The 25,681-nt window shown below is 42.7% G+C and overlaps 1 protein-coding gene across 4 annotated transcripts; it reads right to left on the reverse strand.

Moving 5' to 3' along the window:
- On the reverse strand, positions 1 to 25,352 carry AK4 (adenylate kinase 4). 4 transcript variants are annotated; one of them, XM_035123715.3, is made up of 6 exons: positions 25,025 to 25,352; positions 24,045 to 24,199; positions 7,188 to 7,307; positions 2,090 to 2,262; positions 1,307 to 1,425; positions 1 to 167 (listed from the first exon to the last, which is right to left on the reverse strand). In XM_035123715.3, exons 2-6 carry the CDS (start codon positions 24,187 to 24,189, stop codon positions 53 to 55), a joined length of 672 nt encoding a protein of 223 aa, XP_034979606.2. In that variant the 5' UTR covers positions 24,190 to 24,199; positions 25,025 to 25,352; the 3' UTR covers positions 1 to 52. The 4 variants fall into 4 exon arrangements, with proteins under 4 accessions (XP_034979606.2, XP_088530068.1, XP_034979607.2 ...); XM_088673942.1 differs by having other exon boundaries at positions 2,138 to 2,262; positions 25,025 to 25,307; XM_035123716.3 differs by having other exon boundaries at positions 25,136 to 25,251.
- Positions 25,353 to 25,681: the final 329 nt, after the last annotated feature.

The raw sequence follows: 25,681 nt of genomic DNA on the forward strand, positions 1-25,681 counted from the left end.
TTAATAGAAAATCAACTCTGGTTATATTAACTCTTGCTTGTTTTGGAAATGCTTAGTTTGCTTCTTTGGCCTGGAGTGGAGGAATTTTGCTGGACACCAGAGAATACACATAAGGCCATATTTTGTTGGTCTCTGTCCCAGAGAATGAGTGTAGGATCCCTCTGTTTCTGAAATAAAGAAATAAAAAATGTAAATGAAGAATCTTTACAAACAAACAAACAAACCCTGGTATTGTGAGTTTAGTTACGATGCAATTATCTTATGATAGAGTGCTGATTCATATTCCCTTTTTTAGTGTGTATACTTGTAGTCATACTTGTGACCAAGGAAGGCAATGTGTGAAATATTCCACAAGCCATGGGCACCGACAGAATAAAAAAGAAATGCATCTACATGAAGGACTGTTATATATAAAAGGCATGCTATTTCCCACATGGAAGGGCCTTGTGTGTTGGGATTTTGTAAAAGGCACAGTGGTAGAAGACGCTGTTGTATAAACCTCTGGAGTGGATTTGCAGATTAGAACAGGGTGCAAAAAATATGTGTGTGGGCACACAGTACCTCTACTTCCACTTTCCACCATACTCTGTTCTCTCCGAGAACAGAACCCGCACAAGGAGATCCATGGGCTTCACCAACATGTGGTAACCCTTGTGCATATGTTCTGTGTACACATAGCCTCCCTGGAAAAGACCCTGATGTTGGGAAAGATTGAGGGCACTAGGAGAAGGGGATGACAAGAGGATGAGATGGTTGGACAGTGTTCTCAAAGTTACAAATATGAGTTTGACCAAACTGCGGGAGGCAGTGGAAGACAGGAGTGCCTGGCGTGCTATGGTCCATGGGGTTACGAAGAGTCAGACACGACTAAATTACTAAACAACAACAAGACACATAGCTATTTTATAATATAAGGTAGTGTGTGTGTGTGTGTGTGTGTGTGTGGCCACTCATGCATGCTCCAAGTTCCAAAGCTTGCGCTCTCTTAAAAGTGCTTTTTAAATTTTATTTTAAGGGTGGTGATCACCTTCCCAAACCAAAGAGTTTGGTTTCCTAAATGATATGGAGATGCCCAGCTATGATCTCATTAGCCAAATTTCAAAAATATAATGTACTAATAATTAATACAGTTAAGAGGATATTAAGTTGGCCAAAGAAACTGCTTCCAGAAATGTATGTGCCATGATTATGGCAGCAGAATTTGCATGAAATAATATGAAAACTCTACTGCCATGCCAGAGCACATACACCGTATCTCTGTAACAATTAAATTTAGTCATAGATGGAGCTTGGGCTTCCAACTTACTTGTACAATTCCATTACAGGCTTTGCAGCATCTTTGTATTTTCTAAGCCTAGCAGCAACAGCTTCAGGTTTATCATCTTCCCGTTGGATTAATGGCTCACCAGTAACGTCATCAACCCCCTGTTAACAAGAGTGGCATGACAAATCAACATGTTAGTATCACCAATGGATATGATTATGCTGCACTAAAAATAAAATTACATTCAGGCAAAAAAGTGTCAAATTTTGGCCTATCGTCACAGCCTTGGTTGTGGCAAGGAACTGGGGGCACTATATAGCCAAACACTTCAGACACATGTGCTACTGGTATGCCAAAATATACACAGCCCTCACCCAAAAGAGCCACGCCCAATTTGGAAAAAAATGAGAACACAGGACAAACCAATTGGTAAGTACCCAAAAATGCTAATAGTGTTAAGTAGCACCCAGTATTACAATATAGTTCTCAATGAATTTCCTTGTTCCCAGTGGGTTCTATTGTCTTCTGCCAGGGAAAATATCCCATGTACTGCTTCTCATACACATAAATGGTTCCTTCTCTTTACCATTTGGCAAGCACAAATGGAACTCACCTGACTTTCCTGTTTCAAAATGGTGCATGGAAGGAATTATTTGTGTGCCTGAGAAGCAGTGCATTGGAGAGTTCCCCTGAATAAAGACAACATCAAAACCCAATGGCAACACACTAACAACTATTAATATAATTCACATTTTTACTGGTGGATGAACAGTCTATGGTTTCTCTTGCCAAGTAATATTGTTTGGGCAGGACTAGTTATCTTACATGTACTTGAGGTGGGTTGAATTCCATATTATAGACTCTCCCACTCGCTGGGTGAATCCAGCGAGCACTTAGGCGGTCTTTTAGGGACTCAAATGGGATGTTCAAGCTTATCACTAGATCCAGTTCACATATTGTGTCAAGTGCTTCAGCTTGACCCAGTGTCCTTGGGAAACCTATGTGCAAAAAGAGAACAAAAATTAATAACCTGCTACAAGAGTTTGCCGTGAGTTTTGAATTCATCACCTACCTATCTACCCCCACTTGTGTTGTGACTACAGACTTGAAACAGTATCAGGATCTCAAGTGCAACAGGCTATAGCAGCAATCACATCAGGGATTGTTCCGACTGCTGCCCCACACAACATAATATGCTAGTATTAAGCTACTTTAATTACTACATGAGCTTTCATTGCCAAACCTGTATAGGAAGGTATTTTATGTTTGATGTTTCATTATGTTTTCATATACACTGTATGCTGGAAGCTGCCCAGAGTGGCTGGGGCAACCCAGTCAGATGGGCAAGGTACAAATATTATTATTTATTATTATTATTATTATTAGTCAGTGTAACACCATACTAAGCTAGATGGACCAATGGCCCAGCTCAGTAGAAGGCAGCTTCCTATTACTCAGAGCCTGGTTGATAACCATATTTTTCCCCAATTCAGACTGTCTAACAGCCCCCGGGTGGTGTTTTGCTTTGCTTTTGCTTCCACCACAAAGTTTACCTCACACTGAATGGAAAGCACCGAGTTAACAGAACAAATGGGTTTTTCTCCTTTTATAAATACACAATGCTATCTTCTTGTACTGGCAGTCTTGACTAGATCTATACATGTTCTTTGCAACAGTGAGAATCACTGTAAGAGAGGATGGGAGTGTTAAAGATTTACTTCATGTCTTTCGTTAGGAAACAACACGATCTTTTACAATACTGCAAGCCATGTGCATTAGTTCCTGGAGCTCTCAACCCACACTGGTTTCTTTATGTAGATGAACAGGAACATTTCAGAACCCGCAACAATTTATTTCTCTTTCTGAATACAGTGGTGCCTCGCAAGACAAATTTAATTTGTCCGACGAGTCAATTCATTTTGCGAAAAGGGATGCATTGGAATTTCTTTTTTTGCCCATAGGAATGCCTTAATTAAATTTCAATGCATTCCTATGGGAAACCATGATACGCAAGACGAATTTTTCACAAAACGAATTCGTCTTGCGAGTCACTATCAGATCGCAAGACGCATTCGTCTTGTGAAAAATTAGTCTTGCAGGGCATTCGTCTTGTGAGGTACCACTGTACTGCCGTATTTCAGCAAGGACACATTTATTCAAGCAAATGGCTGTTTAAGTCTCATGCAAGCCACCTCTTTAATATTATAGATATATAGATCTGGAACTTGGTCAAGAAAAAAAAGGAGACAACTACTGAATAAATCATATGTTATAGTGAGCAAAATAGTGCATAATTTGTGGTTAGATTCCTGCTCAGAGCTTTCTCTGAAGTATAAGCAACTTAGATAGAGCTCCTTCACTTTTATATCAGATGTATATGCCTTATACCATCTCCAACTAATGCACATTTTGCACCAGCTTTCCCCAACCTGGTTCCCCCAGGATGCCTTGAACTGCAACTACTACCATCCCTGATCCATGCTGGTGGAAACATCTGGAGAGCATCAGGTTGGGAAAAGTTGGTTAATGCCAAGTAGCAGCTGCATTTCAAGGCAGAAAGCCTTTATTTCTTTGCTACTCAAGGTTTGTTAGTAAATAAGTCCCTGGGCAGAAAACAAAGTCTTTCTCATCTGATCTGCCAACTTTGCTGGAAGTCTCATTGTCTCTCTGTCCAGTGTGGCGCTGTGGTCTAAAGTTCTAAACCACTGAGCTTCTTGGGCTTGAGATTGGAAGGGTTAGCAGTTCGAATCCGTGCAACAGGGTGAGTTCCCATTGCTCTGTCCCAGTTCCTGCCAACCTAGCAGTTTGAAAGCATACCAGTGCAAGTACGGTAGATAAGTAGGTACCACTGCTGCAGGAAGGTAAACTGCATTTCCGAGATTCTGGATTCCATCACGGTGTTCCCTGTACCAGTAGTGTTTTAGTTATGCTGGCCACGTGATCTGAAAAGCTATCTGTGGACAAACGCTGGCTCCCTTGGCCTGAAGTGAGATGAACGCCACACCCCATAGTCGCCTTTGACTGGACTGAACCATTCAGGGGTCCTTTACCTTTATGCCTTACTCAGTAATGTCTTAGAGAGATGGAGAGTGTTTCAGAATTATTTTTATTATTTACAATAAATTAAATTCAATATGCATGGCCAAGTACTCCCCCCCAAAAAAAATAGTATTTGTTCTATTTTTGACCTCTTTCTTCCTGCTTTAGTATGGAGGCTGGGTTCAGAAATCCATATAATCAATTCTTCCCATAGTAATTTGTCATAAACTCAAGTTTCCTGAATGCAAAGAAACTTGCTTTTTTAAAAGAAAATGATTTTTGGATGAAGCATCTATTTAAAAAATAAATAAATAAATCAGGATGCAAATTAGCATAAATGAGGCATAGCTAGCAATTGTTCATAGCACACAGATGATGTTGCTATTAGCAATTTATCTTGGCTCTATGCCTTCCTTCCCACCTACCAGTTGCTACTTGCCGCACTTCAGACACACAGAGAGAGCACACTGTTTCATGCAACAGAAGGCCGATCCAGGAGCCTCACAGCTTAGTCATATCCCCAAGCACTGGACAGTAGCAAGAATCTATGTGTCATTTTTCACTGGGAAGGATGGTGTGATGGATTGGCCTGGTGGGCAAAAGAACTTCAGGGTGCAGAGAGTTAAACCCCAACCTCCTGGATAAATGACGCATTCCATTCCTGAGGGGCGGGACTGCCAGGAGTTTAAAAGGAATGGGAGGCAGTTAATTTGGTGGAGAGGGTTGTGGGAGCGAGGGAGAGTGTGGGTAGGCGTAGGGGATCTTAAAGTGTTCTGAGGAGTTTAATTGAATTATATTATCTAGCCATTGTTAATTGAAACTAAGAATATGATCTAAGAGCCTGTGCACATGAAACCATTACGCATTTAAAAGTCATCTAGTCTAAATAAAGCTTTCTTAAATGTTAGTGGATGTGCTTAGTTATTCCAGCTGGGTATCTAAACTCACAGAAGTGGTGGCTCAATAGAGGACAAAACTTACCTCGGGAATAGAGGCAACGGTTTGTGTCCTAGAGTTACACTGAGGAGGCTTAGGAGGATAACCTGGGGTGCTACAAAGTTGCCAGAGTGGAAAGGGCAAACTTTTGCAGTGGGGAATCAAACTGAGTGAGACCCTTTACTGTAGGCAGGAGGTTATTCCGTCTTTCAGCCTAGAGTTTCTCATGATACCAGGCCACGTAAGCTGGAAGACTCTCTTTACTAAGGAACCCAAGTAACAGGGGTTTATTTTAAGGCGGCAGGAGAAGTGGGGGGGGGGGTGGTTTCACCCCTGGATTCCTGTGGCGCATTTTTAGTAATAGAGAGGGAGGACATTTCGTTACAGATGGCAAAGCTAAAGCATGTGTTTTTCAACCACTGCACAATTTCATTTCAGAAGGTCAATACCATGCTGAAGCAACAGACAGAGCACTACTGCTTTCAAAGCACAATTCAACGTGTTGGCACTTGTCTTTGAACTCCTAGATGGCTTGGGGCCTAGTTACCAAAAGGACTGCGTTGTCAAACATAAGCCTGGCCAAACCTGAGCAGCACCCTGCAGGTGGGGCAGTGGAGGAAGAAGACACACACCCCCAACTGCACAAGTAGACACCCCCTCAGGCTACATAGGATATCACCCATTAAACAGCAATAAAATATACATCTTATATTTTAGGAAATATAAGTTCCTAGTGCTTTTGCATTCATTGGCCATAGCAGCAGAAGTTGAGAGACAGTCTAACACAGGATATTAATATAGCAGGGGTTGCCAATCTTTTAGGGTCAATGGGCACCAGTCACCAAATAGCTGCCATGAAGGCATGGCATAACACAAAATAGCTGTTGCATCTAAATAGCAGAAAAAGAGACAGGACCACAAAGTGTTGTGGGCATACCCCATCAATCCAGGGAAAGATACCATCATCAACAAGAACTGCTAGAGACAGCTCATCATACCTCTCCTCTGTTCAGAACAAATGGGATGGTGGGTGTCCAATTGTGGCATCCAATGACACATGGACATGTTCAAGGCTATGTGATTAGTGGAGGGTAAGCCGAGCAAACAGGCACTGAACAGGGAAAGCAAAAAGCCTTGAACATCCACACACTCTGGATTTTGAAAGGGATCTTTACTACGGTATTATGTTTTGTAGGCACCTGCTGGTGGGCACACTGGTCCCTGTGGGTATCACATTGATGACCTTAGGAAAAGACAGTACCTCCTGCTTAGTATCCTGTATCTTCCACAGTATTATCATAATTCTTTTTCCTAAAAGAGTAGGCCAGTCTTTTTCACCTTTTTCTGGTATTGAGGGGAAAGTGGCCATTCTCTTTCTTGAACATATTTGTGTGCCAACGTGGAAACCATTAATAGCCAGTTGCAGGACACACTGCTCTAGGCATCATCAGTAACCTCCCAATTCCTTCACCGAATGAACATTTGAGGCAAAATGAAATCGAATGTGCTGGGATATTAGGAGCAAAGTAGTCCATATTAGTACTTGGAGATAATTCAGGAAAGTACATAACTGTACTGAGCTGTCCGAAGAGAAATTCAAGGTGGCTTGGACTGTGGTCACCTTTCTTCATTTTCTCAATAAATGCACCATTGTGAAAGAAACCCAGATATTTTCATACCTTAGTTTCCATGTGTGGAATCATAGTTGCCAAAGGTTTAACTATGAATCCTCTGTCCTTAGAAGCTCTCAGGGTGTTCTCACTTACCTCCCCATTACACCACCAGTTGCTAAAAATACTGGAAAGGCTGTTTTCATGTTACATTACTTTTCCACAAATAGCATGTTATTTAAATCAAATTTAAAAGAGCCTGTAGAAGGAGGGAAGTGCAAAATGGTTTTTACTAGCACTCGAAATGTTTAAAGAAAAGTGGGGCGGGGATCACTTACCATCAAGTAACCAAGGCTGGGTCTGCATTTTTTCCAGTTCTGTTATCATTACTCGTGTGAATACATGATCTGGCACCAAAAGGCCTTTCTCAAGATATTGCTTTGCTAGTATGCCAACATCTGTTCAGGAACGAAAGAAGAAACAAAAACTTGTTATTGTTCTGCATATATATATATGTCCTGGACATATTCTGAATGAGTTATTCCCTCCTTTTGAACTGCTTCACTAACTCAGAAGAAAGAGGTACAAAACAGAATGCCTGGGGGAGGGGGAGAGAGCAAGAGAAAGAAACAGGCTATGTTTGAAACCTCCATTACTGTCTACCCCAAAGCAATGCCCCCCCCCAATATCTCCCCATGCCCTATAGAACTACAGAGAAAGCCATGTGAAGACTGGCTGGGTATTCAGTGTTCCGTGCCTTTTGACACCAATAATAATAATAATAATAATTGTACCACACCCATCTGGCTGGATTTCTGGGTAGGTTACGGCATATCTAAAAATATAATAAAAACATCAATCCTTTAAAACTTCCCTAAACGGGGAAACATTATATCTCTCATCTCATTAGCATAATTCCAACTCCCAGCATTATCTGCCAGGCTAAGATGAATCATTAAGTTGCCATGTACAATAGCTTAGCCATCTTGCATCTGGCAGGCCAAAGACCAATTCTGAAGCCTTAAGGGTGGAAGTTCTCCTGTGCTCAATCTACATAGCTATAGCTATATCTGCAGCCATAAGGGAAGTGCTTGCATGGACATGGGGAGGGGTGGTATTAGAGATATTGCTGCAATATACTCTTGAGCAGATTACCTATTTTGCTCTGCAAATGAGCATAGAGTCAGATAATGCAGAAATTGCTGTGGAAAGACAATACAAAGGAAGCATGGGTCAGAGCCAAGTTGAAAACGTAGGAGAGGGGTAGCTAACCTGAGGCCTTTCCAGATGTTATTGGACTACAAGTCCCATCATACCTGACCATTGGTCATGCTGGGGCTGATGGGAGATGGAGTCCAATAGCATCTGGAGGTCCACAGGTTACCCACTCCTGGTACAGCAAGAAAAAGCAGGGAGCCATGGAAGAGGGGCCAGAGACTTCAAGAAGAAGGGCAGATTAGGCATCAGCCCAAAACACAACAGGTAAGGAAATCAGAGGTGGAAGAAGCAGTGAGTTTAAATAAAGATAACTGGGGAAAGTAAAAACCAGTGGGGAGAATCATAGATCTAAGAGGGCTGGGAACAGTGGAGGCAAATGGGGACCCAACTTTTAGAGCCACATCCCCAGTATTTAAATTGCTAAATGATTTAGTTTCCTTGATGACCTCCTGCAAAGTCAGACCTACAATACCACACTATATCACCTGATAATTCATTTGCTTATTAACATACCTAGCTATGTTTTGAGTACAATCTACTGCATGTTTACTCGGAAGTAAATCCCACTGCCTATAAATGGGGCTTACTCCATTCAGGGTTTCAGTATTTGTCTGCAGGTAGGTGGCTACCTTTCCCCACAATTCTGGTAAGAACATAAGAACAACCTGCTGGATCAGGGCAATGTCTCATCTAGTCCAGAATCCTGTTCTCACTGCAGCAAACCAGGTGCCTGTGGGAAATCTGCAGGCAGGATTGGAGCACACAAACATTCTCACCTCCTGTGGCTTCCAGTAACTGGTACTCACAAGCATTGCTGCTTCCCAATTGTGGAGGTAGAGAGCATAGCCACCATGACTACCGTAGTAACCATCAATAGTCCTCTCCTCCATTAATTTGTCTAATATTTTAAAGTCATCTAGGCTGGTAGCTATGGCTGCCTCCTGTGGCATAGAGTTCCATAGGTTAATTATCTGCTGCTTGAATCGCCCTGAATAGTCTAACATTAGGCTTAACTGGATGTCCACGATTTCTAGTGTTATGAGAAAGGGATAAGAACACTCTCCCTGTATTCTCCATGCTATGAATAATTTGCAATGTAAGGAAGCTTCAGATTAGAAGCTTCAGAGATGTAACTGGGGAGGGGGAGAGAGAGAAAAGGTAAAAGGAAACAATGCATGACAGACAACTTATCTGGCAGAGCAACTTAGTGACAGAGTAAACCAAGCTGTTACATTTCCAGGCATTCAATAGCTTGGGCATGTAACATGAACATTTCATTTTTGCTCTGAACAGAAATAAGACCTAAGCTCGAAAGACTTCAAAACACTGTAAAGAAAGTTAAATGAGCACTCAATAAATACTCCCGCAACAAACAAATCACCTTACGCTTTACCCCTCATTTTTGTAAATGATGCAAAATAGCTATTAACACTCCAAATAAATAGCTTTTCAGTAAGCTATTTGTATCTGAATGTTACTAAAGTAACATTTAAAATAGTGTTCTAGATCTTTGACAGTACATATAATGCATTTTTAAAGATGCTTTTTAATAGCATATGAGGTGACATCACAAGCATTGTTTTTAATTGAACTGTATTATTCAAAGCAGGATAAAATGTACTTTCCACAAAAGCAGGTTATCTTTGTTTATAGAAGACCTAAAACAAGCATGTAATCAACCTGCCTGCCTGTCAGAACAGGAACAGCAGCAGCCATGCAGCTGGTAAAATAATATTAGAGTGCAGACAAGGGGAACAAAACCAACAGATAGGCATTGCCATTCAAATGGAGTGTGCATGTAGAGTCATGTGATCGCTTCTGTGGAGTGGGGTTGCCTGCCCTCCCATATTTTATTCAAGTTGGCACCCCTGCTTCCTATCCGCAGACCACACCCCTCACTAGTCCTGCTTCAACACACACACACCCCACACACACTTTTGCCTTACTGGAATGTGTCATTGAGCTCTGATGCCGCCTTTGGCTTGCCTAGATAGAGGATAGATGTGTGGAAACTACTGTACAAAGGCAGAATTTACCAGCCAGACGGGCAAGGCATAAATAATACATTATTATTACATTATTATTATTATTATTATTAATGTTGCACTTTCCACTTTTGCCTCAGGCCCCACTCACCACTGGCATGTGCCCCTCAGAAGGTTGTTCAGGAAACGGTGCAGCCCATGGGCTGAAAACACCCTCCCCCCCCAAAAAAAAGCCCGTAGAGGTTACAGGCGTATGATCAAAGACTCATAAAACTGTAGAGGTTTAAGGAACCATACAGGTCATCTAGTCCTTGTAATGCAGGAATCTTTTGCCTAACATAGGGCTTGCATGCACAACTATGAGATTAAGAGTCTCATGCTCTACTGACCAAACTATCCCAGGTCTGTTGCCTCTGCTAAGAGCTGACGAAGAGTAGAGAATCATGGTTTTTCCATCACTCCTGCTAGTAGACCAACTTCCTTTGGCCTTCAGTCAACTATCACCTACCAGCAGCCATTCCATTAGGCTACCTGAACTGTTTCCATCCCAGCTGGCCGTGAAAAGAACAGAATTTTTTAAGAACTGGTGTGTGAGCTTGCTCTTCTCTTCTTTACTCCCTATCCCCACCCCTTTCCCTGTGCATAATGTTTTTCAGCTTATACACCCGAGGGCAGGAACTGTCTTCCTACAGAATCTTGCAAGCCATTCTGAGGCTTCAGTTAACAAGTGAGGTGAAAATGCTTTAAATAAATCATCTTCAGCTTGCTTGACTGGATTTTTTTTTTAGGGAAGGCTAATACAGAGACGGGTATAAGATGACAGAGACTTAAGATAATATAAAAAAAAGGTAAAGGACCCCTGACAGTTAAGTCCAGTCGCAGACGACTCTGGGGTTGCAGCGCTCATCTCGCTTTACTGGCCAAGGGAGCTGACGTTTGTCCGCAGACAGTTTTTCCAGGTCATGTGGCCAGCATGACTAAGCCGCTTCTGGCGAAACCAGAGCAGTACACAGAAGCACTGTTTACCTTCCCGCTGGAGTGGTACCTATTTGTCTACTTGCACTTTGACATGCTTTCAAACTACTAGGTTGGCAGGAGCTGGGACCGAGCAACGGGAGCTCACCCTGTTGCAGCGATGTAAATGAATGAATGAATGAATAAATAAATAGTTATTAGTTTATACAGAGAACTTTATTCCAGAAAGATGTTGTTTCTTTCTTTTTTTTACCAGGCACATTTATCCCCCAGTACTACAAAATCATATTAAGTCATCTTTTATCTGGTGATAATTTAGCCATTACATTACATATATGTTACAAATTATTGAACAATATACAGTATACAGCATGTTAAGATGCCTAAAGATCGAGTAACCTTTCACCCATTCAAACTTCTTTTAGCTAACCCTTCCTTACCAAGTTCCTAAACAATGCTCTCAGTTGACCAGTACCTTTACATATTAACTCAATAATGCAGTGGAAAAGTCTGCAACTCATTTACTATGGTAGGTGAAAGGGAGCAATCCTACCCTTTCCCTAAATATACTTTTATTAGTATATGACACAACAAAAGCTTTTTTATTTCTTCACAATAGTTTCTGCCAGAAAAGCTAGAACAACCTCTCTTCAGCAGACTGCATTGTTAGCTAAATGAATCTTTGATTTCAGAGACAATAGATACAATAAACTAGACAGATACCAAATACCATGGCTTGTAAGTCTTCTCTGACAGGGAAGCAGTTCAAAATAAAGATGGATGCGGCAGGAGATCACAGGTCTTGTAACAGGAATGCGTGGCAGAGGATACAAATCCAGGCCTGCCTTCCTACAGGGTTAATAGGGGTAAATATTTGTAAGGTGAGCTCTGAGATTTGTTTGCCTGCACCAGCTGTCAGTTCCAATTACTATTCATCATAGCAAAAGTCCAAATAACCGAACAGAGTATCATGGCCTAATTCATACACACAGAACACATTTACCAACTCCATCCTAAAACATTGTTCCAGGTGATATGCATGCTTGCTATCACATCTATGGTATATGTTTCATACATGCAAACTATCATTTGGCATGGCTATCAGTAAGCAGTATACATACATACAAAGTGGCACCAGAGATACAAAGCAGGGATTCTGCTGGTGCAGCATCCACTACACTGATCAGAAGTCTTCCTCACTGAGCTGGTGGAGGTGGTTTCTGGGGTACTGTTGGATAATCCCAGAATGCTGGTTCTGGGAGATTTCAATAAACAACCAAAGTTGCCTTGAATGGATTGGCTTGGTACTTCATGACTAACATTGATGGGCATGGGGTTGTTTCAAAACATCGTTGGTTCATTATATGAAGCAGGCAGGCCATACCCTATATTTTTTCTTCTTCAACTGGACAGCTGGCTAATAGTTACGGTGATAGTTACCATGTTGCCCTAGACCAGGCATAGGCAACCTTGGCTCTCCAGATGTTTTGGAACTACAACTCCCATGATCCCTAGCTAACAAGGCCAGTGGTCAGGGATCATGGGAGTTGTAGTTCCAAAACATCTGGAGAGCCAAGGTTGCCTATGCCTAGTCTAGGGCAACCATCTCCTGGTTTGGACTGACTGCAGGGATAGAGGGACAATTAGGATGATCTACACAGACAGACCTATAACATTGAGTAACTTCCTTACATGAACAAAAGGACTTCAGCTTGCACCATGGGATGTTTTCCCTTCTCTCCTCGTGCTCCCCTAATCTGCTCTGAAGGACATTTGGGTGTGGTGCAGGGAACACATGATGGGAGGAGAAGGGGGGGGAGTCCCATTGCTCAAGCAAAAGTAATTCCATTTGCACAGTTATATAGTTGGATACTGCCCAGTGACTTATGGAATCTGGGGGATTCCTGAAGGGGGGTTCCATGGTTGGTGCCCCATCTTGGAATGGTGCAATGAAAAGGCCTATAAACACAGCTTTTTCTAAATGCCCTCTATGACACTACAAACCCTAGATGTCCCTGGTATAAAAGAGAACTCTAGGGCAGACATAGGCAACCTTGGCTCTCCAGATGTTTTGGAGCTACAACTCCCATGATCCCTGACCACTGGCCCTGTTAGCTAGGGATCATGGGAGTTGTAGTTCAAAAACATCTGGAGAGCCAAGGTTGCCTATGCCTGCTCTAGGGGATAAAACAGATCCACTTATGGCTAAAGTGAATGCAGCATAAACCTTGTAATGAATGGCAGGCACTTGGAAGCATTTCATAAAAGACTGCTGTTTAACTAGTGTTTGGCTCTCATACAAAACACTATTCTTCATACTAAGCTGATGTAAATTATTAATTATGGCACAACCTAAGCTCCTGTCTAGAAAAAAAGGCATTTTTTTTTAGGGGACACACCAACCCTGCAAACAATCCAAAACTGGGATGGGTATTCCATAACTTGGTTACTACTGAAACTCAGCACAGTAGTTAGGAATTTAGCTAAAACACCTGTGTTAAATTACATCTTTGACTTACATTTTCTCTCACACTAGGTGGACTTACTGTTTTAAAGGATGGCTCTGGCCATCAGTAGTTGCATTGGACACTTTTGTTTATTAGGAATATTTACTTACACTATTTATATTCCACCTAATAACAAGTTATTTGAGCAGTTTAAAGTCAAAAAGCTGAGTAATGAGCCTTTGGGCCGAATACAGCCCCCCTTCAAGTTTCCCTTCAAGTACTTTGCCCTGCCTAGAACAGGTCCTTGAACTATTTTAATGCCTCTTGCTTGCTTGGAAGAAGAACGGAACACGTGTGTACGTGTGTGTGTGTGTGTGTGAGAGAGAGAGAGAGAGAGAGAGAGAGAGAGAGAGAGACTTTTGCATGATGGGAATTGTAGCCAACTATACAAAGACTGGATTATGGTGCTGGAGGAGACTCTTGAGAGTCCCATGGACTGCAAGAAGATCAAACCTATCCATTCTTAAGGAAATCAGCCCTGAGTGCTCATTGGAAGGACAGATCCTGAAGCTGAGGCTCCAATACTTTGGCCACCTCATGAGAAGAGAAGACTCCCTGGAAAAGACCCTGATGTTGGGAAACATTGAGAGCACAAGGAGAAGGGGACGACAGAGGACAAGATGGTTGGACAGTGTTCTCGAAGCTACGAACATGAGTCTGACCAAACTGCGGGAGGCAGTGGAAGACAGGAGTGCCTGGTGTGCTCTGGTCCATGGGATTACAAAGAGTTGGACATGACTAAACGACTAAACAACAACAACAATACAAAGACAATAGTCACATTGCTAGCTCCACTGACCTCTGGCATGCACCCCTCAGAAAGTTACCCATGAGGGGATGCAGCCTTTTGGCTGAAAAAGATCCCCCTACCACTGTCCATGAGTATACAAAACATAGAACCAAAAGCCAATAAAAATAAGAGAATAATTCCAAAGTAAAACCAGTGACAGGGAACAACCATAGTGCAAATGATATTAAAAAACACTAAACATTTGAGACCTAGTGCCCCAAAGATCACAATGTAGACACCAAGTGATCCCCCCAATAAGGGCTTTTGACAAACAGGCAGCACCACTGTGAACATTCTCTAGTAGGCAGTCACCTAATCTGTACCAAACACTCTTCATCCCATCTTCCCAGACACCTTTTCAATAACTCCCTACCACATTTGGGTGTTATGGTCTAATTCAGGCATCCCCAAACTGTGACCCTCCAGATGTTTTGGCCTACAACTCCCATGATCCCTACCTAACAGGGCCAGTGGACGGGAAGATGGGAATTGTAGTCCAAAAGTTTGGGGATGCTTGGTCTAATTGAAGCTTTATTTTAATTGGCTGTATTATTGTGATCCAGAATCAATTTTTGATGACATATTTCTAAACAAAGAAGCAAAATAAATTTCAGCCCCAAATCAGCAAGCACCAATAATATTCAGGACAATTCTGAGAAGTTTCAAGACAGATCTGTGGCAGAGTCAGCTAGAAATCACCACAAACTGGGATACAGGAAGGTTCCCATTTTAATATGGAACTTAACACAAAGTCCTTCAGAAGGGGCAAGTAACTGTGCCAAGCAAATGGAGAAAGATCTGCAAATCATTAGCATTACCAGTGATAAAATGTATACCAAAGTTTAAAAACGGTTAATTCGCATCTTCATTGCTAGGAATGCTTTTTACAATACTTAATGGATATTTCTTTGCATTTCCCTGCCAGGGAGCATAAAGAAGTTGGAGACACAGCATATTCCAGATAATCAACCTTATGTTGAAAAGTGAGCTCATTCATTTTACTGTAAAGAAGATGAGTCACTGGTTAAAGCAAGGTATTTTACTAAAGCTAGCTTAGATCAGATGGGGAGATTTGTGTGCACACATAGTGTTAGTGAAGATCAATTTTGATTTTCACTGAATAATTTTTTGTATACAGACACATCAACATTCTTTCCACTCCTCACTGCAACCTTGGCTAATGCTCCATAAGAGAACTAGAAAAACACAAGTTATGAAACCAACTGTTGCAGATGACCTGTAATAACAATTTCCTGATTGCTTTTATGTTTTAACAACTTTGCTAAAAGCTTGAGAATGCCCTGTTGCTAGGAAGAGCCACTCCCCAACACAGTTGTTAGTGTGAGTTGGTTTGTGCGGCAATTCATTCACAGACTCAGGCTTCTTTTCAAAACTTCCGTGTCTTTATCTGGGGTGAGAGTAAGATCCATCTGCTCAAGTACAGCATCAAAGTGCTACCTTCATAAACACATCCCCAGAACTGTGAATGAATAACAATAAAGATGGAGTCACAAATTACCCTACACCTATTATTATAATTAAAAGGCACTTGCTCCTTTTCACCACTGGCCAATAGTATCACAATGGAAAGCATTCCATTTCTAAGAGAGATGACAAAGGTTGAACGGGGTCTAGGCCCTGCCAGTTGATGGGCCTAGCAATCCGAACATGGAATTGGTGAAAGACGCTTTAATGATCACAACCAATTTCATCATAAAGTGAAGAGCCACATATGTCAAAAGTTACATTATATAAAATTGGAGAAGAGAGAGCTCTCTCTGCTCCCAGCCCACAAGGCCTTGAACCAAAGCTTCATATTCTCAGAATATGCCTCAATAACTACAAGGAAAGCTGAGAATAAAGCAATACTTTATGAATATACAGTCCTTGGCCTTTCCAAGGCATGCTGGCGCTTACGAGGCCAACCCACATTTTCTTGGCTAGGAAAGTCCAATAAATCTTAAATTGAGATAACTAGCAGAAATCACTTATGGTGCTTGTGAAAAACCAGTGTTCTGATATTTGAAAGTCAGAAAATAAGAGACTTTTTTCAGGGAAAAAATCTATGCAAATTAGGGTAATTACCAACAGGGAAACTTGCATTAGAATATTTTCAGTTTTCATGGTAAAAAAATTTGGTGCCCTAGAGAGTGATCTAATTTAGCATGTTTATTTTACTTGCATTTAATAAGAAAAGCAATTAACATTTGCTCTTGGTTACTAATGAACTCAAGTGTGTACAGAGTGGTGCTGAGTAAACTCTATATACCTTTATTATTGTGGAATAAAGAATAAACCTTTTAACATAAGTTAAACAAGAGGGAGTGTGGATAAACCTTTAGAAAGGGTTTGCCATAAGACAAGCTCATAATAAACTGAAGTCAATAACTTTTATTGCCCAGTGGTATAGTGGAGAATAGGAGCAAGAATTTAACCTGATCGAGTGGTCTGCTGCCATAGGTATGTAACAGAACTTTACCCACAGAAGGAGGCCACTTCAATTCGCAATATTGTTCTCATTCAATAGTGAAAGAGATTTATAAATATGCAAATCCTAACAGTTGAGTTTGGAATCTGGCCTTGCATCCAATCCTCCATCTCCCAAGAACCACTCAAAACAAAACAAAAATAGAAAACTATATAATTAAGTCTTTTCATTAAATAAGCAAACAAAAAAAATTTCTAGGACAATGAGTTCTTTTACCCAAGAAGGATTATCCTTGCACCATAACACCTTTCGTCCTGCAACCTTTAATTTCCTGCCACAGTTTGAGAGTTTCAGTGTGTTTAGAGTAATGCCCTGTTTTTTAAAAAATAAATATCTGTCACTTTCTCCTTCAGAGGAACATAACATTAAATTACCCAAGTTCTCCTATCTGACATTGCATCTCCTAGGTAACCAATAAGAATAACACTTTTCTTTCAGATACCGAATTACTATTTGTCCAATATTTACCCAACTAGCTAAGAAGGACATAAAAGAGCGACACAGGCACTGTATCTGTGCAAAGAGGGCAATGCAGAAACAATGGAGTAAGAGAAAGAGCAGCAAAAGATCTTTGTTCTTGCTAACATATACACACCTGTCATGCTGAATTTTAATATCCAATGATGGGATCAACTCCAGTGGTATTCTATCCCTACTTAAGGGTACAAAGGCCATGCAAGTATAATCTTTCCATTCAAATCTTCACCAAACACAGCTGGGGTGACAGTCACTCAAAAAAAAAAAAAAACCACCTTGCAACTCAAGGTTTATTAACATGCCACAGAAACTCATCATATAGGGTGCCCGAATGCCTCCAGGTGGAAGGAATTCAAGCGCATACCTGGAAACTTAGGTTTGTGCATTTAAGATTATTGTTAATTCTTTTTATCAGTAATTTGTTAATTGCCCAAATGATATGTAGAACTGAGTGAGCTCTGGTGCAAACCTAGGACACTAGCCAGAGTATATTGCTGACTCTTCATTTATAACAAGTTTTCAAACAACTGACTATGGGGCAATGGAAAAAGTACATTTAATATGATACCAGACACAACTGTTTCTATTGTAGAATCAAGGCACATACCAGCTATCATGTATTGGTATGGGATTATCCCATGGAGCAGCAGCCCACATCATTGTACAAATGAAGCCAAATATGGGAACATAGGGTGGGAATATTAAGGCCGGAAGTAGGACCTTTTATATTGAATTATTTCTTCTGGATATATTTCTTCTGTCATTGTCTTGACATGAATGGTTTATTTTATATATGCTACATTTTGTTGTATTTACCATTCTTATATTTTGTGCTAAGCTGAATTGCTTTCTGTTTGTTGTTTGCCTCTTGAGGCATCCCTTGGGAAGGAAAAGGGGGATAATAATCAGTAAATAAATAATAATAATAATAATAATAATAATAATTTATTATTTATACCCCGTCCATCTGGCTGGGTTTCCCCAGCCACTCTGGACAGCTTCCAACCGAATATTAAAAACAGTACAGCATCAAACATTAAAAACTTCCCTAAACAGGGCCGCCTTCAGTTGTTTTCTAAAAGTAAAATAGTTACTTATTGCCTTGACATCTGCTGGGAGGGCGGGTGCCACAGGGCGGGTGCCACTACCGAGAAGGCCCTCTGTCTGGTTCCCTGTAACCTCACTTCTCACAATGAGGGAACGCCAGAAGGCTCTCAGTGCTGGATCTCAATGTCTGGGCTGAATGGTGGGGGTGGAGACGCTCCTTCAGGTATACAGGACCAAGGCCGTTTAGAGCTTTAAAGGTCAGCACCAACACTTTGAATTGTGCTCGGAAACGTACTGGGAGCCAGTGTAGATCTCTCAGGACCGGTGTTATGTGGTCCCAGCGGCCACTCCCAGTCACTAGTCTAGCTGCCGCATTCTGGATTAATTGCAGTTTCCGGGTCACCTTCAAAGGTAGCCCCATGTAGAGCGCATTGCAGTAGTCCAAGCGGGAGATAACCAGAGCATGCACCACTCTGGCGAGACAGTCTGCGGGCAGGTAGGGTCTCAGCCTGCGTACAAAATGGAGCTGGTAGACAGCCACCCTGGAGACAGAATTAACCTGTGCCTCCATGGACAGCTGTGAGTCCAAAATGACTCTCAGGCTGCACACCTGGTCCTTCAGGGGCACAGTTACCCCATTCAAGACCAGGGAGTCCTCCACACCTGCCCGCCTCCTGTCCCCCAAAAACAGTACTTCTGTTTTGTCAGGATTCAATTTCAATCTGTTAGCCGCCATCCATCCTCCAACCGCCTCTAGGCACTCACACAGGACCTTTACTGCCTTCACCATTAAACCATGAAACCAGTACTTCCCTGTTGCTGGCTTATGGAGTCACTAAAGTGGGTAGATGCTGAAAGGCAGAACTAACCAGATCTAACACTATTGCAGTTATTGAATGAGGGCACAGCAGACTCTATGCTGGCACTAGTGAATGACCAGCATTCAAAATTTCAAATATGCTCCATTCAGCAGTATGCTGCATTTTTGTCCTCATAGCACTATCAGAATACATTCATCCAGGCTAGGGTGGGAAAACTAGTAATCCTTCAAGAGGCTGCTGAACTTCCAGCTCCTATCAGCTCCAGCTTGCATGGCCAATACCAGGGACAATAGGAGCCAGTCCTAGAGCTAGGCAGCACAGTCTTTCCCCTCCTGCAACCTCTTGTCTTGTTATAATTACAAGCCATGAAGACATTTGCTTCTTGAAGCAGAGAAGCAATTTGCTTCAATAAATGAGACAAGATGCAGTCCTGAATAATTTGAAGATAGGGGTGAAATCCAATGATGCTGTTCCATTAGTGAACTAACTTGTTCCAGTAATGCTAACGTAAGAAATGGTGAGCTTGTTTCTTCAAATCCCCCCTACTCTCCTGGACAGTGCCCTAAACCTTTGCAACAGAATTTTGGGGATGCAGGGAGATTTGGATAAGATGCCCTCCCCTCCTCTTACACAGAAGCATTGGAGGGGGGGAGAAGCTGCATTATCCTTAGGCCATGGGTCCACCTAGATCAGGATTGTCAATATAATCTAGCACAGGGGTCGGCAACCTAAGGCCCATGGGCCACAAGCAGCCCATGGACCCCCGCCACTCTCTCAGTCAGCTCCCATGCGCTGTGCTAAACCAGCACGGAGCAGAGCGGGGACCGCCTTCTGCAATGCTGGCCGGCTTCCCATTAGCTGCAGTGTGCATGCACACGAAAGCTCATACCAATGACTAACTAAGTTGGTCTCTAAGGTGCTACTGGAAGGATTTTTTTGTTTTTTTATTTTGTTTCGACATTAAAATAAAGTTACACTATAGTTGAAAGCACTGTATATTCTCATCCTCACAAGATGGGGGAAAATGAGAAAACCTATCTGCTTGCTGCTGCTTATTTCCTGAAAGATACACTTAATATAAAGGAAAACAGCTTCATTGTTTCCCCTTTTTGCTTTCAACAATATAACAATCCATGCATAAGAGGACAGAAAACTTTCAGCATTTAAAGAAGCACTTAAGACATATTTTGAACTACGGTAATTTCTTCAGTACAATGGGCTTAAAGCCACCTGTTCCACAGAAACTCTGCCGGGCTGAATAACCTGCCACCACACAGTTAGATATACCAAGTCCCATTTAAATAATTGGGATGTCAGCACATTAACAGAGCACTCAACAGCTGCAACTAGCTTCAGTAAGCCTGTCAAAATTGCTACTTAGGAAGGCTCAACATGAAGGCTATAAGCCTAAACCCATTTCCTCAGAAATGAACTCCACTGAAATCAGTGCAACTTGTTTCCAAGGACTGTAGTTAGTATCAGGTTATATAATCACATGCTTCTTTGATACAGACAAGATCCATGGCATGATCCAGACCATGCTAAACAAGTAGGTGTGCCACTGGTTTTAACAGGAATGATAAAGGAGGGGAAAGTTTGTCCCAATTGATGAACTGATACTTATCATTCCTTCTCCATTATTAGGCAAACGTAAAATGTAAGTATAGCACAATATGTGGCTTACATGCATCTGTTCACAATTTTGCCAAAAACCATATAACTGCACATTCAGAGGTACAAGACCAAGTAATACAGCAATACGTAAGCGCAAAACCAAATTGATAGTTGGTTTTTAGGCACAATGACAGTACTGATTCTGGATTCTACTGGATAATTACATAGTAGTAGAATGAAGAATAGCTACATAAATGCCAAAGTTCACTCCTGGGGAACTTGAGGCAAATTCTATCAACAAATATACTATAGAATAAGCCAATTCTGACATGTTGGCTATGGGTTCAAATTTCAGCTTCAAATCTGCCGCATGTACAAGGCAGTGATTAGATAGGCAGCTTGCTCCTACTCCCTTCTGCAGTTGTAATGGAGCAAACACCTACAAAACAAGATCTTATGCAATGTGAGGAAGAACAGCACAAAACTGCATCTGTGTTATAAACTGGTTGGCAGATTTAAAGATGTTAATGTCTGCTACCCGTCTTTAAAGGAAAAATGGATTATTTAAAAAAGTATCCCTGTACCAAGTCAGGGTCTCCCTTTGGAAGCAGGTGGCTGTCATTGTTTCAGCACAGGAATGGGACCAGCTGTTGGTGCCATCATCTGATCCTATATTCTGTCCTGTGTGGCATGCTTTCTAAATGCTACAGTCTAAATAAAAAACTTCACATTTAGGGAGCTAAGTGACATTTTTATTTATCAAAACACTTGGTAACATGCATCATTTACAAGGCTCATCTTTGTTACATTTTTAACAAACTGATAAAATGGCAATGTTGGGGAATGAATAAGATATGACTAACAAAGCCAAAAATGTGCAATAAAGGCTGATATTTATACCACAGGCTCAGAAGACTGCACATGCATAAAACTACAAGTGACTGGGAGCCAGTGTGCCTAAGAGCATATCTGCAGCCTAACAAAGCTGATTGCAAAGAACACATTTTTGGCAATACGTCAACACCCTACTATAGCATGGGTAGGCAAACTAAGGCCCGGGGGGTCGGATCTGACCCAATCGCCTTCTAAATCCGGCCCCCGGAAGGTCCTGGAATCAGCATATTTTTACATGAGTAGAATGTGTCCTTTTATTTAAAATGCATCTCTGGGTTATTTGTGGGGCCTGCCTGGTGTTTTTACATGAGTAGAATGTGTGTTTTTATTTAAAATGCATCTCTGGGTTATTTGTGGGGCACAGGAATTCGTTCATTTTTTCCCTCCAAAATATAGTCCGGCCCCCCCACAAGGTCTTAGGGACAATGGACCGGCCCCCTTCTGAAAAGGTTTGCTGACCCCTGCATGTTTGTCATCAGCATATTTCTGACATTTTGGTTTAAAACTCCAAAACCCTGGATAACCCCACTTAGCAGTTTCATGTACTGTAAATGTTAAACAGCATGGGAGAGAAAATCAAACCCTGATTAACCCCACATGGAAACTCCGTGGAACTGAAGAACACTCCCCAAGCATCACCCTCTGGTAATGAGCACCCAAGTAGGAATGGAACCACCACAAGGCAATGCCACCCACCCCAACTCAGACAGCTGCTACAGAAGGATACCACAGTTGATGGTACTGAAAGCCACTGAGAGCAGAGGCTGATTTAGGAAAGCGTGACTGATACAGTCACACTGGGCGCAGAGCCTCAGGTGCACTGCAGGGGACGCCACAAGTAAGATGTAGAAGGGAAGGCAAGGAGTACCAAATTTTGGACTTGCACAGGGCATTGCTGAAATCTGAGATCCCAAGGTCCGCCACAGCTGAGAGGTTGAGAATTAACAGGAATATATTTCCCCTCTCTTCCCCGAGTGAAGCATCCAGAGGTGTGCCATTGAGGCTCCCAGCCTGTGTATGTACACCAGTGGTTTTCAACCAGTGTGCCGTGGCACCCTGGGGTGCCTTGAATTGTGGTCAGGGGTGCCATGGGCAACTAGCCTCTGTCCCTCTTCCATTCTTCCTCTGATGGTATCTCTGCTTCCCAAAGGTTTGTGCGGCTGTTTGTTGCAGTAGCCCTGGCTACAAGTTCAGCAGGTGAATGGTGCCTCTGGGGCTGGGCCAGGGAGTGCTGCTGCCAGCCCCATGCCCCTGTGGGGCAGTGTGAAAGGCATCTCTCTGGGGGGGGGTGCAGCTCAAAGACCAGGGGCAGCGGTAACAGCTGCCCAGAGGACTCCCAAGGAGAGGAGAGAGGGGAGGAGAGGAGAGGAGAGGAAAGAAGAGAGGAGGCTGAGGGAACACTCTACAAGGGATCATGTTCAAAAAAGCATGAGAGGCTGCCAGCTCTGCAGGAAAGGGGTGACATAACTGGGTTTCTGAGCCTCACGGGGTGTCATAGAAAGAACGCAGTTGGTCAAGGTAAACGTGGAATCAAAAAGGTTTAAAACCTCTGGCATACACAAATGTACGTCTTTGACCTGGGCAAAATAATGCCTAGTTTCGCCCCTGGTTTCTGCACCAAAACTGGGTCTAAGCCCTGATTGAAATGATTAGAGAAAATCAGTTTCCTCCAAGAAATGTTCCCTCCCTGCTAGTTTCTATTCAGCCAAGAGGAACAAGAGGAACAAGTGTCCAGAGCACACACAAGTGGTCAGCCTGACCTATCCAAGCACCTTGTCCACAATCTCCAGCCTTGCCTTACTAACTGAAATCACAGAAGTGGTGGTGTTGAAATATTACAGTGTAATTGTTTGCATGACTATTCAGAAGTATGCATCACCAAGTTTTATAGGGCTTGCTTCAGGCAAGACAGGATACTGTAGATATAGGATGGCATGTTAGTTAAGATTAAACAAAGGACTTCACCACCAGCTCTCAGAATACTGGGGGAAAGGCTGCTCCCTCCCTCCCACCCATGTAACTGATTCTAATCTTTGCCCTGCACTCATATTGCAGTTTTTGCACAAGTCCCTAAAACAGCACGGAGATGGAGTTGCATCGTTAAATCTTGTAGTCCTCCTCCCAAGTCAGTACTCCACATGAAGCCGTTTCCAAAGTGCAGGTTCCGATGATACACGCTACCGCCCCCACCCAAAACAACACATGCCAATCTGTTCCTTTCCTAGAGGAACTGTGTACAGTAATTTTGAACAAATCACGAAAAAGAGCTGGAAGGCAGCTGCTGCAACTGATCTGCTCCGTTCCGAATGTATCTTTTGCATGCAGCAAAGCACGTACTAGATCTCAAGCAGTGGAGGACTTTCCCCCGCCTCTACTTACCACTGTTTGCTCTGATGTTCTCCCTTAAAAACTGCCCACTGGAAAGATGATGGAGTCCAAAGCTCTTGGCGATCCTCTCGCACACGGTTCCTTTGCCGGAGCCCGGAGGACCCAAGACAACAGCTCGCAGAAGCTTGGAGGCCATTGCGTCCAATCTAGGAGAAGAAGCAGAGAGTCAAAACTGTAGCGTCCAGGAAAACCTGCAAAGCATAGCGCGGCTCCCATAACGCTCTGCCTTATCAGAGAACTGCATACGGTCCCGTCCTACTCTTCCTAACTGCCCTTGCTTCCGTGTCACAACACACACACAGAGAGAGAGAGAGTATGGGGTGGGGGGAAGAGGACAGCCCAGATTTCAAATCATTCCAAGTCCAGAGCAAGCGCCACAGCAGTCGTTTCCGACCGTGTTGATCTAGCAAAACTTTCTCCCTCCCCGCCCATCACCTCCGGAGACGAGGCAGGAATGTTGCCCGCGAGGGGTGGGGAACAGAGAACTGAATGGTGGTTTGTCACTTCTAATCCCTTCCTCCCAGAGCCAGTTAAATAAATGCAGAGGCAGAGAAAGCAATATGGAACACACAATTGCAAAAGTTTGAACGAGAGCTATGCCCGTGTGCACTCCCTTTCTCAACCTCGCCTTTTTGCACGTGGACAAAGTCTCCCCCAACGCCTTTTTAGCGGCAGCAGGGATTCCATAGAAATCAATAATGAAACTTCCTTCGCGCCGTTATGAGTGAAAATTCATCCCTGCCGTCCACTAAAGCAACAGGCTACAAAAAAGAGAGCGCCCCAAACACTAACTTGACTTAGAGACCCCTAGAAAACTCTCAGAAAACCTTTGGCGCCTGATCGGAGAAGGGGGTGGGGGGCAGAAGCAAGCAACGCTGTCCATTCTTTTATCCTAGTCGGGAAAACTGACACACGCCCAGATTTAAACAAAAATAGCCTGTTAGAGTAAGGAGAAAGAAAACTCAACTCACCACTTCTTTCGAGCGTTATAAAAGAGAGGAGGGCCGAGGGAACACCAGGAAAGCAAATAAACCCGCAAAATGGCGTTTTTAAAATGTTCAACTGATTGATTCACATGTTACCTCTCTATCCTGACATCCAATTAAAAAATACAAGCTCGCAATGCACCCCCCCCGCTTGCTGTCCCACTGCTCCGCCTGCGCCTTTAAGAGAAGAGAGCGAGTGCCTGCAAATGCAAACTGCTGCTCTCAATTACTCATCCTGCCCGCGAAAGCGGCGGCGGCGGCGGCGGCAGCCAGCCCAGCACATCATTAAAGCAAAGAAATGCCAGTTGTATGTAGACAACAGCGAGGAGAACTACGCCCCTTGTAGGAAGCAAAGAACTTCGGGATTTGTAGTACTGATCTGCATTTTTAAAAGCCTACCGTTCTTTAACCTCTGCCGCTCGGCTGAACTACGAATCCCAGCAGCCCAGTGTAAGTTGATCGTGTCCCGCCCTTCTCCACCCACCTTGCTATAGGACTAGAGGAATACGCTGGAATGTAGGTGCAACTGGGCAATGTGTGATTTTTAAAATGGGGATTTTTGATACGTAGGCGCTATTTCGTAATGTTACAAAGGATGGCGGGCGGGACAGCTCGTGCAGGAGATGCTTTTAATCAGCGGCG

The sequence above is a fragment of the Zootoca vivipara genome, chromosome 7 (assembly GCF_965207765.1).
Source record: "Zootoca vivipara chromosome 7, rZooViv2.hap1.1, whole genome shotgun sequence".
Classification (NCBI taxonomy): Eukaryota; Metazoa; Chordata; class Lepidosauria; order Squamata; family Lacertidae; genus Zootoca; species Zootoca vivipara.

Excerpts from the sequence above, each read along its gene's own strand:
- AK4 (XM_035123715.3), bottom strand. The coding sequence starts at position 24,189 with ATGGCCTCCAAGCTTCTGCGAGCTGTTGTCTTGGGTCCTCCGGGCTCC. Across the intron at positions 7,308-24,044 it reads GAACATCAGAGCAAACAGTG|ATGTTGGCATACTAGCAAAG; the intron begins GTAAGTAGAGGC and ends GTTCCTGAACAG. Across the intron at positions 1,426-2,089 it reads TCAACCCACCTCAAGTACAT|GGGGTTGATGACGTTACTGG; the intron begins GTAAGATAACTA and ends TCTTGTTAACAG.